General features: G+C 45.4%; 1 protein-coding gene across 1 annotated transcript; it reads right to left on the bottom strand.

The window, feature by feature from the left end:
* Window positions 1-2,228: 2,228 nt before the first annotated feature.
* LOC307232751 (uncharacterized protein) lies at window positions 2,229-14,265 on the bottom strand (the record flags this gene model as incomplete). The annotated part of the gene is made up of 8 exons (XM_080003896.1): window positions 2,229-4,005; window positions 4,123-4,305; window positions 4,417-4,561; window positions 7,901-7,983; window positions 8,282-8,440; window positions 10,219-10,332; window positions 10,471-10,584; window positions 10,746-14,265. 8 exons carry the CDS (start codon window positions 14,263-14,265, stop codon window positions 3,848-3,850), a joined length of 4,476 nt encoding a protein of 1,491 aa, XP_079860022.1. The 3' UTR covers window positions 2,229-3,847.
* Window positions 14,266-17,219: the final 2,954 nt, after the last annotated feature.

The following is a 17,219-nucleotide window of genomic DNA, read 5'->3' as shown; positions in this document are numbered from 1 at the left end:
GCAGTAAATTGTCACAAATTCCCTTGGACTTGGCCGGACCGCCTGGCCCTCCGGCGGCTTAGACTTGGATCTGCTACGCGTCTGGTTAGCCAGGCTTTGCATCGTCTCACGTGACACGGCTCCGTGGAAGACTCCGTTCTTTTTGGTCAATAATCAGTTAATACAGTGAGTCAGCCATTTCTGAATAATCAAAGCTGATCTGTAAATAATGACCATTGCCGCGGGCAACCAGCCCTTCCTGCCTGTATTCACATCACTCATTTCACACCGTCTTCACTGTCGCCTCCATGACAATTTCAATGGAAGGCTTGAGATGAATGTGGATATGTCCAATTTCACATTTCACCAACAGTAAATCGGTTCGGGGCGAATGTTTTTTTATTTTTATTTTGTTGGGTGAATAGTTCTCTACGTTGTTGTGGACTATTTTTCTCCGTGGAAGCTCTGTAGTCGGCAAGCACGCCAACGTGCTCGGCATACTAGTTCTAGTTCTAGTTATAAAGTTAAAAAGCGATTTCAAATCAAAATAATTCCAAGTCTCATTGTATTGTGTTCATTTAATAATCAGCGGGACAATGGGCAGCCAACTCTTCGGAGTGAAAAAGTGTTATTTTGCCATGATGACGGCTGGCTGCACATTATCCCCGACTGCACATGGTCGTCTCTTCATAACTCTTCATAATCACCAAAAACATCTAACTTAGTAAAGGTGAGCTTTGTCATTTTCTTTTGGACCAACTTAGGGAACTGAAAATAAACACTCTTTCTCAACAAAGTTTCCTTCAATTAAACATACAGTGATGGAGTAAACCGTCACTTCCCCCGGAACCAATCAGCATTTCTCAAGTGGAGATTCAGGCTCTCTGTTACAACGTCTGCAAACTACGAAACGTGCTTTCGGCGCAGGCTGATGTTTTTGTTTTTCCCCTCTTTTGTCCCCTTAATTAATTCACTTGCTTTTTCTATTTCTGTGCCAACCCAAATGTAACAAAAGAAAGAGTAGCCCAGTCTTAAAGGGGCTGCTTGTGGAAACGCAGATTTAGTTTAATAGAGGAGCAGGATGCCAGTGGAATGGACGCTGAGGCGTCCATTGACCTGCTGCCAACTGGTGCCTCCGCCACCCCCACAGCAGGTCTGACATTGTTCATTATGCTTTTAAATGTACAAAATCAAGACTAATAGCAATCAATAGCAGACTGTATATAATATAACTTTATATCTATTTGCAGGTATAGAGTCAAATTGCATAGGGGGATTATTGGGATAATAAAGGAATGCTTGTCATCGGTGACCACAAAGCAGTAGGGACGGCCAGAAACAGAATTCCTTTCTGAAACCGTACCACAGAAAGTTGTCCCCCCCCCCCCCTAATTTTCTTGTTTTCATTACACATTTGCATTTAACGAGTAAAGATTGCAGGGTTTACTCTCGCTGGGACATCCAGCTCCACCGTCCGACCTCCAATCACAAAGTTAAACCTGCTCTAATGACAGAGCTGCAACCGACCGCAGAACCGCAACACTTCAACTCGCATTGCTCACATCAACTTGAGCTACTCGCGCTGCGTTTACCTCGAGCCTTTTCTCGTTGTGCTGTGGGTGTGTTTCCGCCAAATGTTTTCGTTTGAGTCATGACTTCTGAGTCATGTCCACGCCGCTAAATCAGAATCGTTTAGGCAGAATATGAGTGCACTGCCACTGTTTCGCTTTTGTTGCGTCAGCATTTTAACGCTGGCATTCATTACTTCTCACCGTCCCCCGTCCAAAAAAAAGAGGGATTTGGGGCAACGGGGCTCCAACTGCGTTTTTCCAGACGTATTGCCTGAAAAGAGCCTGCGTGCAAGGGGCCCTGGGACCCCGAAAGTGGGGCAGTGGTGAAATGAGTCTTCAGCGGTAAGGCAGTATTTCAGACAAACTCTTTACATAACCCTGAGAATATTTCCACCAAAACATTTTTAAAACCGAAAACCTTCACTCTGATTCGGGAGGGTATTTTGAACTTTTCTTTGGTCAGTGTGAAAAGGAAAATAAATGTCTCCCGGCAGTGAAAAGCCAACGGGAGCGTTGGTGTGACAGCGCCACCTATTGCTATTCTGGCCATACTACATCATATCAACCACAGTCTCGTCCTCTCATTGCCCACAGTCATAAAACCATGACACAACTTGATTAACCAATTGATTCATCTTGATGAGCAAACAAAATAAATTCAAACATTGAAATAAAATGTATATTTTTGTTTCCTTTTATTACTTTCGTGGTGGATAGCAGAGAGGAACAGCTTCGACGGCTTTTTAAAATACATTCACAAACATCCCAGACATTCACATTGTAAAATACAAAATTTTTATGCTATAAATACAAAAAAATGATATTGTGTGCACTTCAATGTAGGAACGAACACAAACACACACACACACACACACACACACACACACACACACACACACATGCACGCACGCACGCACGCACGCACGCATGCATGCACACACACACACACACCGCTGGAGACCACACACTGTCTTTGCTAACAATAATTCATTGATCGCAACAGATGGGGCATTCGTTCCTCTTTGGTCCTTTAGGGCCTTAATGAAATGCTTTAAATGTTGTGCTTAGTAAGTTCTCATCTCCACCACACCCCATTTACACAAGCTGTGGATGGTCTGCCGCTACACACACGTTCGGGATGTGGTAACACTATTCATTGCTGTGCCGGGTGACTGGATCCTGTATTATCTGTGAAGGATCACGAGCAGCTTGTAAATAAATTATATGCATCTCTGGTTCAAGTCTTATATCTTTCACAAAATACATTCTCTCCACTGTTGAGTTACATAGAGCCAAAGGAAAGGGAAGGAACGTTATCTATAGGGTTATCACTATCACATCAAATAACCATTTGCGATTATATGTAGGATATATATTTTGTAAACATAGTAGGAAATTGTATGTTTTGTGCATTAAAGTGTAGAAAATACAGATTATCAGAAAAATATATTTTGTTTTCAGCCACACTCTTCCCTTTCTTAGTTCTTAGTTCTGTTAGTTCTTAGTGATGACTATGGCTTTAGATCGGTGGGAGTGATTTCAACGTATTGAAATGGGAATAAACGACATTGGTAAGATTTGGTCATTTCAAAGCTGCCATTGCAAAGGTCTCCAGCAGTTTAAAAAGGGATCGGGCGCAACATGTTCTGCATCTTATTACACTGAAACGGCATTGACTGCTGAATATGTCTGTTTCCTCCACTGAGGATGAATACATTTTGAAGGATGAAGACGACTTTGTATGGAACCAAGGCACATCCATATTTCAACAGTACAACGCTGGGCAAAGAGGTCTTTGCCGTAGATATGCATTCATAATCATCAAGATGTGCGAAGTCCTGCTCGAACTTCTCAAAAACGTTATTCCATTACATGACGTAAGCGCTATAATTTTTGTTTCTGCGTATACGGAACACTTGTGGTGATGTGTGGGAACACAGTCTGTCAAAGAAGGAGGAAGCAGCACACGTTCTGTCATGAATGCGCAATTTGGTTAAAAGTTAAAAAAAAAAAAAGAGTAGAAGAATGTTCTTTTGTTTTTCCAGTAGCCGGCTGAAAGTATTTTCTCCATCTTGGCATCTCGGGCACCTTTCCAAAGATATCACCGACGTCTTTATGAAGGCACCGCGGGCTCCTCTGTCTTCGCCAATGCAAGAAAACAACACGATCCTCAGACGCGTCTCTGATGAGCTTTCTCTTGTTGTCTTTCCTTTTTCCTCGAGGGTCCTTTTGCTCCCGTCGGGTGGAGTTCATTTTATATATATATATATATATATCTTTTTTTCTATGTCAGCGGCTCACTGCCTGCGCAGCTTGCGTCCAGTCACGTCCCTCCGTCCCCGGTAGCGGTGGTGGAGGAAGCGGCTGGCGTCCTGGGGCCACTGCTTGAAGTTGTTGATGCTGTAGAGGCTGCCGTGGTGGTGCCTCCTGGAGAAGGCTCTCTGGTAGCTGGACGCTGGGGGAGAGACACAGGAGAGTGAATGAGGGTTAAAATGTTGCTTCTCATCCGTCTACCTGTCAATTTACGAGTGAATCTATCGGCTTGCGTGCGGAACATCATGGGTTCACTCACGGCTCATGCAGGCGATTTTGGGGATGTCCCACCGGCCGTTGCCCCGGCAGCGGATGATGGGCACGTGCCTCTGGATGAAGCCCGTCTGGCACTGGTACCGCACCAAAGAGTTGATCTCGTAACGCTCTTGCTGCTTGCCGAAGGTTCGGGCGTTTTCCACTAGAGGGGGCTGGCTGCATGCCACTGAGGAAAGGGGAGCGAGGGACGACAGAAAAGGCAGAAGAGAGGAATATGGTTTGTTTCTCTCTCTCTCTCTCTCTCTCTCTCTCTCTCTCTCTCTCTCTCTCTGTCTACCTGTTCCCTTCTTGCAGGTGAAGGTGAGGTGGTAGTTGCAGGGCACGTCGTTCCACTGGCCGTCCTCATGCCAGATCATCACCACGCAGTCCTCGCCGGCGGAGAAGAAACTGTCTGGCTGGTTGGGCCTCCAGTTCTCATATTGCTGAGAAGAGAAGATTCCACAGATTTCACAGATTCCGGAACATCGCTTAGTAATTGTATTCCACTCGGGAGAGAGACAGGAAAGTGTCTTGCGACCTAAATGGGTCTGGATAGACATTTCCAGAAAAGGGATTTGTATTATCGCACCTATATAAACATTTCCACTGAGCCACCCGTGGTTTAAGTGCTAAGTTTATCCTCCATGTGTAATTGGAAGACCCGAAAAGCTGCGTGATATCAAACTAGAGCCACCTACGAGGCAAAGGTCAGCGGGTTAGTGAAGTGGTCCTGAAAATAGAGATCCTGCACTGCTCTCCATGTGAGCAGGTTTTCCCCTCAGCGACAGCTCACCGCAGTTTGTCCGAATGTCCTGTCAGGGTGTCCACAAGAGGGCGCAAATGCAGCAAAATGCTATTTCACCTTGCTGTGACTTCAGCTTGGCTTGGTTTATACCGAGGGGCGAACTCGCAAAGAATGCCAAATTGCTAAAAGCGCCATGAATTGCGTATCGATTGCGCTCGCGGTCTGCCCCGTCTCAACGTCCCAGCCACAAAAGATATTGCGCTAATGATATGACAGCACAAACACGCCCTTGAAGTTTTGCCGCTGAGTGCAATTTGCCCTTGTTTTGCATCTGATTGTGGATCACGATCCACGGAGATGTGCGAATTCAAACAAGCAATACTTTTGGACAAAAATTAATTAGTTTATTTAGGTTAATGTGCAGTGAATATATATATATATATATATATATATATATATATACACACACATTTAAACAGTATGAGTAAATATATAATAAAACATACTCTTCCCACACAGATCATTTATATATAAATAAAATGTGTATATATTTACTATTTACTATATATATTTTTAAGAAATTATAGTTCTCATTGAATCTTAATATTAAAATGTAGAAATTGACAGTTAATTAATAAAAATAACGGTTAATTTTATATATTTTACTCTACCACAAAGTACATTTTTTCAGTGCGGGCCAAACATTGCAGCCTTTCGGGTGCAGTGGCCCGGCTCCGGGGGCTATAGGGTCTCCAAACTCATCCGTGTGGTGGCCCAGGCCTTCCCCCGCGTGGTCCTAATACTCTTCCGTATATAATAACCTTAAATTTCATTCATTTTTTTCTCGTATAAAAATTGGCTTGAGCAGAGCTGTCCATGGTCCTGACATTTAATGCCATCTGTGGTTCAATGCCAATTCTCATTTTATCGCTATTCCATTGAACTTTTAGTTGTTTTTTTGATATCTTTTGAGTTTAACAGAAATTCTGGAGCTGTTTTTGTCAATGTTTGTGATGCCTTTTTGTACAATAAATAGTTCAATATTTCAACAAGTTGCTTTTTAAGCATTAAAGGCATCACTAACTTCAGATGCCGTGACAGTAATAATAATTACAGTAATAATTACAAAATATTATTTACAAATCACTGGAAACACCGGGGGGGGGGGGGGGGGGGGGGGGGATTCCCCAACAATTTCCCTTATTTTCAAATGCCAATGTTGACAGGTAAGCTCTGATCGCGCAAGGGGGCGGAGCATACCTCATTGCATATTTTTTGCAATTAGGTCCCATTTGCATAGAAAGGGGCCGATTTTGTGTCAAATGTATGAATAAGACCAAATTCAAATATGTGCAAATAGCATCGGCGCGCCGAGACGCTATTTGCGTGGCAACGCAGTTAGGGGTGCATTTCACCCTCTGCGGGTGCTTTGAGAATTACACGGCTCCTTTTTGTGTTATTTGCGTAGGTTTAACAGTCCCCAAAAGCCACGCCATCCTTTTGTGAATTTGCCTCTCGGATCCAAATTTCCATCGATAGAAATTAAGTCGGACTAAACGGTTGTTTTAAGATATGTTTCTCTACATAGCTGATGGGAACACACGTGACATCCCACATACTGCTACCCTGGCATTTCATTCCTTCTATATTATGCTTTCCACAATGTTACACACACACCAACACGTATGCACGTGCGGATGCCCCTAATTTTTGCCCCTACAGTATAACGTACACACAGCTGTGGCAGTGGGAGGAATTCACCCTCGCGTTGATAATACCTGCAGTCTCTCAACGTGTTGGAGGTTCAAACGACCTCTTCAAAGCTGTGACCCTCGACTCCCCCGGCCGTGCCTTGGGGGGCTCCGCTACCCTGTTATTATGGTTAGCAAACACACCGGCTTCCTGCCTGGCTCGCTCAGAGCTAACCAACGGATTACCCCCCCCCACCACGCCCACCCCTCCCCACCACGCCCACCCCTCCCCCACCCTCCCCCCCCAAACACACAGCAGCCCCGCGAAGCCGTTTCACAACCTTGAAACAAATCAGTTTTCATCAGCGAAGCTGGAGAGTCCAACGTGAGACCTTTCTCATGTTGTTTGGATAACTGGAACCGTTTCAGAAATCCGCCTCGGATTTTTAGGGATTAATTGTATTTATTTGGATTGATACGGCGGCGTGACCACCCACCCGGGCACCCTGGGCTGTTTTGTGTTTTTCCCCCCTCTTTCTGCAGCCATAAACAGGTGCTGTCCATCTGTGTGTCTGTCGTTCTGGTGGCCCCCTCCTCCCCCTCCTCCACTCGCCCCCCCAGGTGGCGGGGCTGCCTGCTGAGCTTCCTGATGGCTGATGGGGGCCGAGAAACAATACCTGTCCACGCCTGTCGTACCACCCCCCCCCAGACAGCGTCACTCACACCCTCCCCTTCACCACCCCTCCACCCCTCCGCTCCTGCTCCATCTCTCAGCTGAGCGGGGGTTGGGGTGGACGGCGCTTATCGTTTCAACCCCTCTCCAGGCAGGTCACCTCCTCCCCCCATGCTTCCCCTTATCTGCCGCTGGAGGTGGGTTGTCTTTGAAGCGAGGACATCAATCTGTGCGACACGGACGCACATTGTAATTAGCCACTTTCCAAGGTAGCGGAGGGGCGGGGGAGGTGCTCTGCTCCCTAAACCGAAAAACAAAGAAACACGCTCCCGCTTGCGAGCCGAACGGAATAAAGCCACTGGCTCTGGGCCGCCGGGGCCTTCCTTCACCGTTTCGTGACGACGTTGGAATGTGCCTCAGCAGCCGCGAATCGGCGGACATTTCCGCCCATCCTACGCTCACTCTGCCCGACGGGGGCGACGGGGCGCGGGTAGGGAAGACGAGAGGGTACGTCATGAGAAAGCCGCGGTGAAAACGGCCAAAGCGGGACTCTCCCACACGAGCCTATCTATCGGCAGCTTCGCTTCCAAATATTTACAGAGACGCGGTGCTATGTTTGTTAAGATAAAAAAATTTCAAAAAAGCGTGCGGGAAAGGGGTCCGGTCTCTTTACCAGGGTGCTGCCGTCGGTCCAGCGGAAGTCGCTGTCGTACATCTTATCGTTCAGGCCGATCCACTGGTAGTCCTGGCCAAGACCTGCGATACGGAGCAGAGTGAGGCACAACAGGTTGACCTCCCTCTGTTTCCATTTGCCCTTATTTGGACTTTTTTTCAGCGGCAGAAAAAGCACTCAGCGTGTGCGTGAGAGTCAGAGGGAAAAAAAAATACAGAAACATCAAAAGCATTTTTTACGCATGAATCTCCTTTCGCCGGGCCTACTTACATTCTTTTTTTAATGAGGGAGGGGGGGGGGGGGGGGGATTGGAATCGAGCTCATTTAAACTTAATTCGACAGACATGTTTATATAATAAAGTCGTAGTTTGACAAACGTACGGTTGACAAACTGTTGCTCCTCGTGGGTGACGATGCTGGCGAGGTGCGCCCCCTGCAGGCGGCAGTCTCTCTCTGCGGTGTCCCAGCTTCTCCGGTGGGGAAAGTACCTGTAGCAGTGGCCCTGGAATTTATGCCAGCCGTAGTCACACATCTCCGTATCTGGTTAGAGGTAGGAGAGGCGGAGAGGAAACCGTTATGACGTATTTTAACACGGTTCCGTGGGATACGCGATTCACTGGGTCAATAGTAGTAATGAGCGGCCAGTTATTTCTGAATGATGACCGCTGTCTTGTAAGAATGGCTGTTGTCACGGGCAACCACTTCTCCACCAAGCCCCTTGGTTCCCTACATTCTATCCCTACATTATCATGCTAACACTAGTCGCTGGGATAGACGGATCGGCCCTGAGGTTGAAATATGTTGGGGGGGTTCTGAAAACGATTGCTTATAATGTTCTTGCGTATTTGTGTGTATATGTGTGTGTGTGTGTGTGTGTGTGTGTGTGTGTGTGTGTGTGTGTCTGTGGGTGTGGGTGTGTGTGTGTGCGCTTCCTTATTTCTCTTTATCGAGACTCTCCTCCTAAATCCAGCTGTGAGTCACAGACTAAACAGACATCTCGGTTGTCTCTCTCTCTCTCTCTCTCTCTCACTTTCTCTCTCTCTTCCTCTCCCTCTCTCTCTCTCTCTCTCTCTCTCTCTCTCTCCCGCTCTCTCTCTCTTTCTCAGCAAGACCAAGTCGGCAGCTGTGTCTTGGTACACAATTCCTGGGTGTGATTCACCGTTGAGTGATTTTAATAACATTTTGGGTGGGGGACACGAGTCAGGACAACTAGGCCAATATGGATGAAGCCTCGGGTTGAATGTGTTCGGGGTGAATCTGGGCGGCAATGGGGATGAAGTAAGTAAAATGGCAAGCTGCCAAAACAGCAAAGACCCTTAAAGGCAGGTGGCAGTTATTCTGATGATCGCCATCAATAACGGTATTCATCAAGATTCTATTTATAGACCCAAACATGATAAATAGTTCTCCACAGAGAGGGGTTGGTGGTGGTTCTTTGTGACCAAAAACTGTGCTCTCGTCATCCTACAGGTCGTCCACAGGACAGAGTTATTGCAGCATTTCATAACGATTTAAGAATGAATAAAGAGTTGCATTGCAGGTTGAGAACTCGAACTCCACTTGCAGACTAACTCTGTCCTAGATGTAATGGCATAAAAATACTCCATGTTGTATGCCCAGCATGCTGACAGCTCAGGTAAAAAAAAAAAAAAAAAAAAGATGAGATTTATAAGTATTAACGAGCTTCTACAGGACCTCAACTCAACTTTCTCTTTTAGGTGACGATATTTGAACTCTAGCACACCTGGAGCATTTACCACACCTGGGCTGGCCCTGATAACAAAATGGTTGTGCAATGTGGAAGTTATTGTGTAGAATGTGCACTGTCTGTCTGGCGCTATTGGAAACCCAGGCCCCAGGCAACCTGCTCAGTCAACCGACCATTAACACTCCCGACTACCTTCAGGCCGCGCTACGCTGAGACAGTAAAAAGTGATTGTCCTGATGAGATAAAATCAGCATTTATGACTCACCTATTGCCTAGGAGACAAATCAGACAGAGTCCTGCTGTTTGGTGAAAGAGTTGCTGTAACAACTAGACCGAACTTTTACTGAGGTGAATCTCCTTCTATCGAAATAACTGATACTGAGCCTAGTCAGTCCAGTTTGTGTCTCAAGGGCTTAGCTAAATTTTCTTCTTCTTGACTTTTCATAAAATTCACACAAAAAACAAGATGTAAAGCATTTGGTATTCATTGGAATTGTCATCTCAACATTAGAATTAAACATTTTATTTACATTAGTTTAAAGGAATGGTTGTGACATACGAAGTAGTGATATGTTACTGTTTCATTTTATCACAGTGATATGGAACTTACCCTCTTCGCAAAACAGTCCAGCGTAGCTGGGAAGGCAGACACACGTAAAGGAGGCCAGCCCATCAACACACGTTCCTCCATTACGGCACGGGATTGATTGGCACTCGTCAATATCTGAATAGAAAAAAGACATGCATCTGTCAATTGGAGTTTTTGATTCTAGACTTTGGATAGTTATTAAGTCCTGGTCTATTCGTTGATAACGTATTTTACAGCCTGTTACGGTAATTAGAGGAATCATTATTGACATACCTGTCTCACAGTGGACTCCAGTGTAACCAGGAGCACAGCTGCATGTATGGATCGTGCCACTCTTCAAGCATGAGCCTCCATTCAAACAAATGTTTTCTGTACATGAGTGGACCCCTTTTGAGAAACAAACAAAAAAAACCAAAAAAACGGGATATAATATACAGGCAACGGCAGAAAATTATTTAAGACAATCTTGTGGCTTATTTCCTTGACGTTCAATCTTCATAAAATAATAGTCAGTGAATACCATTAAAAAGACATTTAAAGAAGCCAACCTGGAATTTCGACGGTCTCTCCGACAATAGTGTGGCCTACGTCCAGTCCTGTCTCAGCGGAGATGGTGGTCTCCCCTCCTCCGGGCGGCAGTTCTCCACTTACGAGCGGTGTGAATACTGTTGTGCCTCGCTCCACTGCCTCATCCTCATCCTCAGGGACAGATGAAGGAGTGGTACCGACCGATGCGACGGAACCCGGCTGTCTTTGCGTGTCGGCCGGGGTCGCTTTCTTCGTCTCAGTTTCCATCTCGGTCACTTTGTCAGAGGAGCTTTCAACAGCGGTAGACTCTTCTTTTGTATCTGGAGGCTCGATCATCGGTGAACTTGTGGGTGCATCTACCTTGAATACAGTCTGGATTTCACCTGGAGGCAGGGAGGGTTTGTCCTCACTTGGCTTCTCAGTAGCCGCTACCTCACCTGAGGAACCTTCTGAGCTTGAAGATTCAATATCGGCCTTAGTAATGAGGACAGAGGGCGAGCTACTCGTGGAAGTCGAAAGCTCAATTGTGATATCCTCCACCTTGTCACTCTCTGGCCTTATTGTGGTGCTTGCTGTCACCATCTCTCCGGAATTGCTCATGCTCTCCGAGCTGACAGACTGGCTTTGAGATGTTTGAGGCAGAGAAGCAGATGCTGTGATGGACACAGCTGCTACTTCAGGTTTAGGGGTTGTTTGGATGTATGTTGGAATTGATTCAATTGTGGAAAGGTCTGGCGCTTCATAGTCTACTGATATGTCTGTATCGGTTGGGGTAGTGGATGGTGAACTGTGATCTGAGGAACTAGTAATTTGTCCATTTTCAATAACTGCATTTTCTGCACCACTTGAAACAGGTTCTGTTGTTGATTCAGCTGTCCCATTACCATCTAAAGAGGATACAGCTACAGGGAAGGCAGTTGACTCTGTACTCCGGCTGGTCTGATCAAGTGACAGCGTCGGACTGGTTGTGATTACTGATGTATCCTCAGAAGCAAGGTCAGTGTTGGGACGGTGTGTTAGGCTGACCTCAGATCTAGCTTGTTCAAATGACTCCTGGGAGGTTATTAGGTCTGATACAGGAGAAACTGATGTGACAAACTGGACAACAACATCAGCCTCTGGTGGAATTACCGTGACGGCGGGCGAGTGAGGAAGATAGGTTGATTCGCTGTGTTCTGAGGTCTGATTGGGAGACAGGTTCATCGGAGGGATTGTGGTGACTGTAGCTTTGGTCTGAGCTTCTGAGCGTTCTTCTTCTGAGATTGTAGAGGTTTGATGTGGGGTTGCGGTAGAAATTATATGATGGGTCTGGGCTGTGCTGGATTCAGACAAGACAGCTTGAATGATAACAGAACTAGCAGACAACCTATCTGGTAACTCACTACTTGAACCCTCTCCGTCTGTGTATTGCGATGACATTGGGGTAGAGGTGGAACTGAGTACTGAGTGAACTGTGTGTGAGCTCTCTTTATCGATTGCAGGAGGTGATGTGCTTGTTTCCTGCTCTTCGGCGACGGTGGTAGGTTTCTCGGTGCTGTAGAGCGATGAAGCCGCAGTTACAGAAGACTTAGGGCTTTCAGGTATTGCCGATTCAGCGGACGCTGTGTTCATCACCGTTTTCACTGTGCTAAACATGGAGGGGATGAATGTGGTTGATAATTTAATCTTCTCTGTGGATACACTGGATGTTATGGTGGAACTCAATTTCATGGCTGAAGGGGAAAAAGAGGTGCTTTTTGTGAAAAAAATCTCCTCACTCTCTGTTGAATCCAGAGTCAAGACATTTTCACTGTCTGTTTTACTTTCTCCCGAAACTGTTACGGGGGACAGTGTGGAAGTGTCTTTGATTAGCGTATATTTCTCTGTGCTACTTCCACCAGTAGTTTTGACTTCTTGAATTACAGTTGCCTGGCTTGATGCTGCATGCATCAAATCTTGCTTTGTTGTTGAAGAATCTTCAGTCTCTGGAGCAAGAGTGGAGAGAGCACTGTCTAAGTGGTGGCTTGTCCTCTCAGCAGATACCGTAAAGATGGTGGTGGCTGCCTGAGTTTCCTCCGAGGCAATGTCTGAGGGGGAATGAGTAAATGTGATTTCGGATCTGGCCTGCTGGAAAGACTCGGCAGATGATGCTACTTCCAGTGCTGGCACAAAAGTGGTGACAAATTCAACTTTTACCTCTGGCTTTGATGGTGTGGTGGTGGTTGATTGAAATGAAAATATTTGCTGTGAAGAAGCTGTTTTTGTTTCCTCAGTGTTATAATGAAAAGGCACTGCTGTTGATGAAATTGATTTTGTAGTCGATTGATCAGTTTCTTCACCTTTTGATGTTTGAGCCTCAGTGAGCATATCTTTGGCTTGCTCACCCGAGCCATTCTCATTTGTGGTATCTGATTTAGAGTAAATTGTTGTTTTTTCAGTGCTGTAAAGAGAAGAGACAGAGCTTGGTACTGTGCTTACTGTTTCTCCTGTGCTATAAACAGGATGGAGTGTTGCTACAGACTCTTTGCTTTGGTAAGTTGAGGTACTCTCCCGGCTTGCATCAGAGATGGAGGAAAGAGTTTGCATCTCAGTGGTATTCAGTGAAGAGAAAGTACTTGTTAATGGCTGTTCAGTCTCTTCCGTTGCAGTTTTATTTGAGGTTGATGAGACTGTTACATGTGCCGCAATAGGCTCTCCAGTAAATATAGCAGTTGTGCCATCACTCGTTGGTTTTAAGGGTGCGCTTAATGAGCTTGTGGATGTGTTGTTAAAATCCAAGCTGACCATATATTCTTCACTGGACGCTGGAGTGTATGCGCTTTTGTCTGTTGATTCAGTGAAGGTTTGATAAGACATAGAGGAAGTATAGGGGGTCTCTGTGGTAGCCTTGCTGTCCTCCTTAGTCATGCCATCGCCTGAAAAATCCTTCTCCATCAGCTGTGCAGTTGGTTTGGCTGAAGTCGCAGCAGAGCTTGCTTGTGTTATAGATGTTAAAGGCTCGGTACTAGATGACTCACTACTAGAGTGAAGACTGGCTTCTGTCACTACAATTTTGATCCCTGTATGGCTGCTAGTTGATTCTGAACTCAAATGAGAGTATTCAGAAGAAGTGGATTCTGATGATGAATCAGAATCCACACGAGAAGGCATGATAGTATCATTTCCTGAGCCTTCTGGTCCATCAGTCACCTCCAGCATTGGGGTCATGGTAACTGCTGTCACCCCCCCTACTTCTTTGGTTTGGATGGTGGGATAAAATGGAGAGGAGGGAACCATAGAAATAGTGTCAGCGTCGATGATTGTATCATCTTTCGTAAGGACCTGAGATTCTGAGCTGCCTTTTCTCATGCTGTCTGTGACTGTAGAGAACAGCTCATCCTCATCTGTGGCTTCTTCTGTGAATATAATGGTGGTGGTGGCTGATGGTTTGGCCCCATGAAGGACCATTGTAGGGGTCTGGTCAGTTAAGTCAGTCTTGGCTTGGCTGTTTGTGGGGCTAATGATCATAACCTGTTGGTCTGTTACACTATGGTAAATAATAGAAGGAACAGGGGTAGACATAGATGTGATGTGAATCCTGTCATCACTGACTGACGTTAGAGCTCCATCAGGTGTTATGGTCGGATAAAAATGTTGTGTTGAGTGCTCACCTGTACTTATTTCTTCCTCCCCAATGCTAAAAGTGGGAAACTGTGTTGTTTTGGAGGTGATGGGGCTTTCTGTATCGGGGATAATGGGGACTTCTTGTGAGGTAGCCTGCTCCTCAGACCCCGGTGTGACTGAAACAAAAGATTCAGTTTCGCCTGTGGCTTCTCCGAATGTGATTAGTGTTGGTATTGAGGTGAATATCCCTGAAGTTTGGTGATCTAAACTTTCTTCGTCTATCAACGTAATGGATGGAATAGATGTAGATTTGTCAATTAATGAGGGAGATGAATAGTTTGTGTGACCTGATGTAACAGTACGTGCTGTTGTTGTTATTAAGTTGACATAGATTGGCTTCTCAGTGGTTAAGAAAGAAGAAGAAGAAGAAGAAGAAGAAGAAGAAGAAGAAGAAGCTGTTACAACAGATTTCAAATTGGTAGCTGTTGCAGTTTTATGGGAAGCTGTTGTCATTATTGGATCCTCTGTGCTTAACATTGAAGACACAGCCTCTTTAATTAACATATCAGTTGTCTGGACACCTGAACCCTCTGATTCAGTGTAAAGTGAACTTGTTCGAGTGAGGGGTGCAGTACTAAAAGTAGCTGGCTCAGTGGGGCTTGCAGTTGCATCTGTGACGGAGGGCATTGATTCAGAAAGTACGGCTCCATTGTCAACACTTTCTTGGCTCTGCAAATGATCCATCTCAGTCCCAACTGTGGTAACAGTAAATTTATCCTGTGGTTTGGTGGCTGTCTCCATTGGAAGTTCATCTTCTGAGGTGTCAGGAGTTGACTCCAGGTCATCTTCTGCAGAGGAGCTAGTAGAACCTTCCATGTCAATGAAAGTAGATGTATCCTGTAAGGGGCTCACACTGGCCTTGTCTGTCGGCAGTGTAGTTGATGTGGTAACTGTGTTGTCCACTAAGGGTTCTTGCTGTCCAGCCACAAAAGGTGTTTCCAAAGGAGTTTCATCTGTAGACTGTTTTGTGAATGACACAGCAGGTGTTACAGTGAGTATATCCGGTGTGAACACTGTAGTTGTCATAAATATGTCGTCCCCAGAGTTTTCTGTATCTATCACATATCCACTACTTTCCTCAAACACTGATGCTGTAATTTCCTCCATTACGTCAGCTTTACTCGTTGAGACTAATATCTCAGCAACAGATGTAGGCTCCTGTGTGGTAAAATGTAGAGTGGACTGGGAGGAAGATTCAACCGTTGAATCTTGAGATGAGAACTCTGTCTCAATCAGTTCAGTTTCATCTGTAGGCACAGTGCTTTGGTCTTGAGATTTGCTGGTGGCCTCAGCTGGTGACACTGTCGCAGACCCTTGTTCATAATATGTGATGCTGGGTATGAATGCTGTTTCCTCTGTACTGTACAAAAAAGCTGGTTTAGTAGTAGAAACACTGTCTGACTCAGCTGGGGCAATGTTTTCTGATATTGTTGTGGTCATTGTATGTGCGTCAGTACTGAGTAGTTTTTCAGTGGTATGAAACAATGTCGTAGTTGTAGTTTGAGCAGGTTTTTCAGTGCTATAGAATGAGGAAATAACAGTTGAAACTGACGATGAGACACCAATCGTTCCTGTGTCTGTTACCATCGGCTTCTTGGTGCTGAGCATTGAAGAGGGTGTGGATACCAGAAGAAGAGACTCTTCAGCAGGTACATGCAAACTTGTCGTCACCACTGGCTTCTCAGTACTAAACAAAGAAGAAATTGCGCTTGATGAAATAAACGATTCATCAGTAAATATATCAGAGCCATGTCCACCTGAACTCTCTGTCTCAGTGAAAATATTAGCCGTCTCGGGATTGAGTGTCTGTGCACTAAAGGAAGAACTAGCGGGACCAATTTCATTTACTTTTGGTGATGTTTTAATGGGTTCCGCTGTCCTGTACAGTGAAGATGATGTGACAGGAGTCATCTTTGTGAACATATCAGAGGTTGTGGCACCTGAACCCTCTTCTTCTGTGTCTGTAATAAGGGAACCTGAGGTCTCAGCTGAAGTTGATGTTGGTTCTCCTGAGGTTATGGAAGATGATGATACGGTATCACTAGACTCCGTTTTTGGTTCTTCTGAACCGAACATGGAAGATGTTACAGTGACTGTTTCTTGAGTCGACAAGGAAGTCGTTTCACCAGAACTTTCTTCAAGGATTGAAGAAACAACAGAACTGCCCTCTGTTGTAAACAATGACTTGTCCATTTGATTTGTAGTAAAACTATGTGGAGACTGAGGTGACATGGATGTTGGTTTTTCAGTGCTGTACAAAGACGATGCAGCTCTAACAGTTGTCTTTGAACTGTCAATTGTTTCACTGGATTCTGTTGTCACTGTGGCTTTCTCTGTGCTGTACAGTGAAGATGCTGTTGCTGTGAGAGTCGCAGTTTCTTTAGAAGATATGTCAGATATTGGGTCACCTGAGCCTTCGTCACCAGTTGTTGAGAAAATGGAACTAGCCTCTGGTGCAATTGATGCTTTCTCTTCAGAAACAGTCTGTTGTGTGTCAGGTGATATTGATGCTGGTTTCTCAGTGCTGTGAGAAGATGATGTGACAGGAGTCATCTTTGTGAACATATCAGAGGTTGTGGCACCTGAACCCTCTTCTTCTGTGTCTGTAAGAGGAAGACTGGTTTGTGTCTTGCTAGTAATAAGGGACCCTGAGGTCTTTTCTGTTTGTCCTGTGACAGCACTCTGTTCCTCAGATGGAAGAGTTGTTGGTGTCTCTGTACTAAACAATGAGGAGGCTGTGGTACTTTCGGTGTCTTTACCAAACATATCAGTTACTTGGTGGGCTGAACCTTCTTTGCCTGAAGTGCTGAGTATAGTACTTGTTTCAGGAGTGTGTGGGAATGTTTCTGTGC

This window comes from Zeus faber (assembly GCF_960531495.2).
Source record: "Zeus faber genome assembly, chromosome: 7".
Taxonomy (NCBI): domain Eukaryota; kingdom Metazoa; phylum Chordata; class Actinopteri; order Zeiformes; family Zeidae; genus Zeus; species Zeus faber.
The sequence above is the reverse complement of the archived record's forward strand: the minus strand, read 5'-3'. Positions and strand labels throughout refer to the sequence as shown.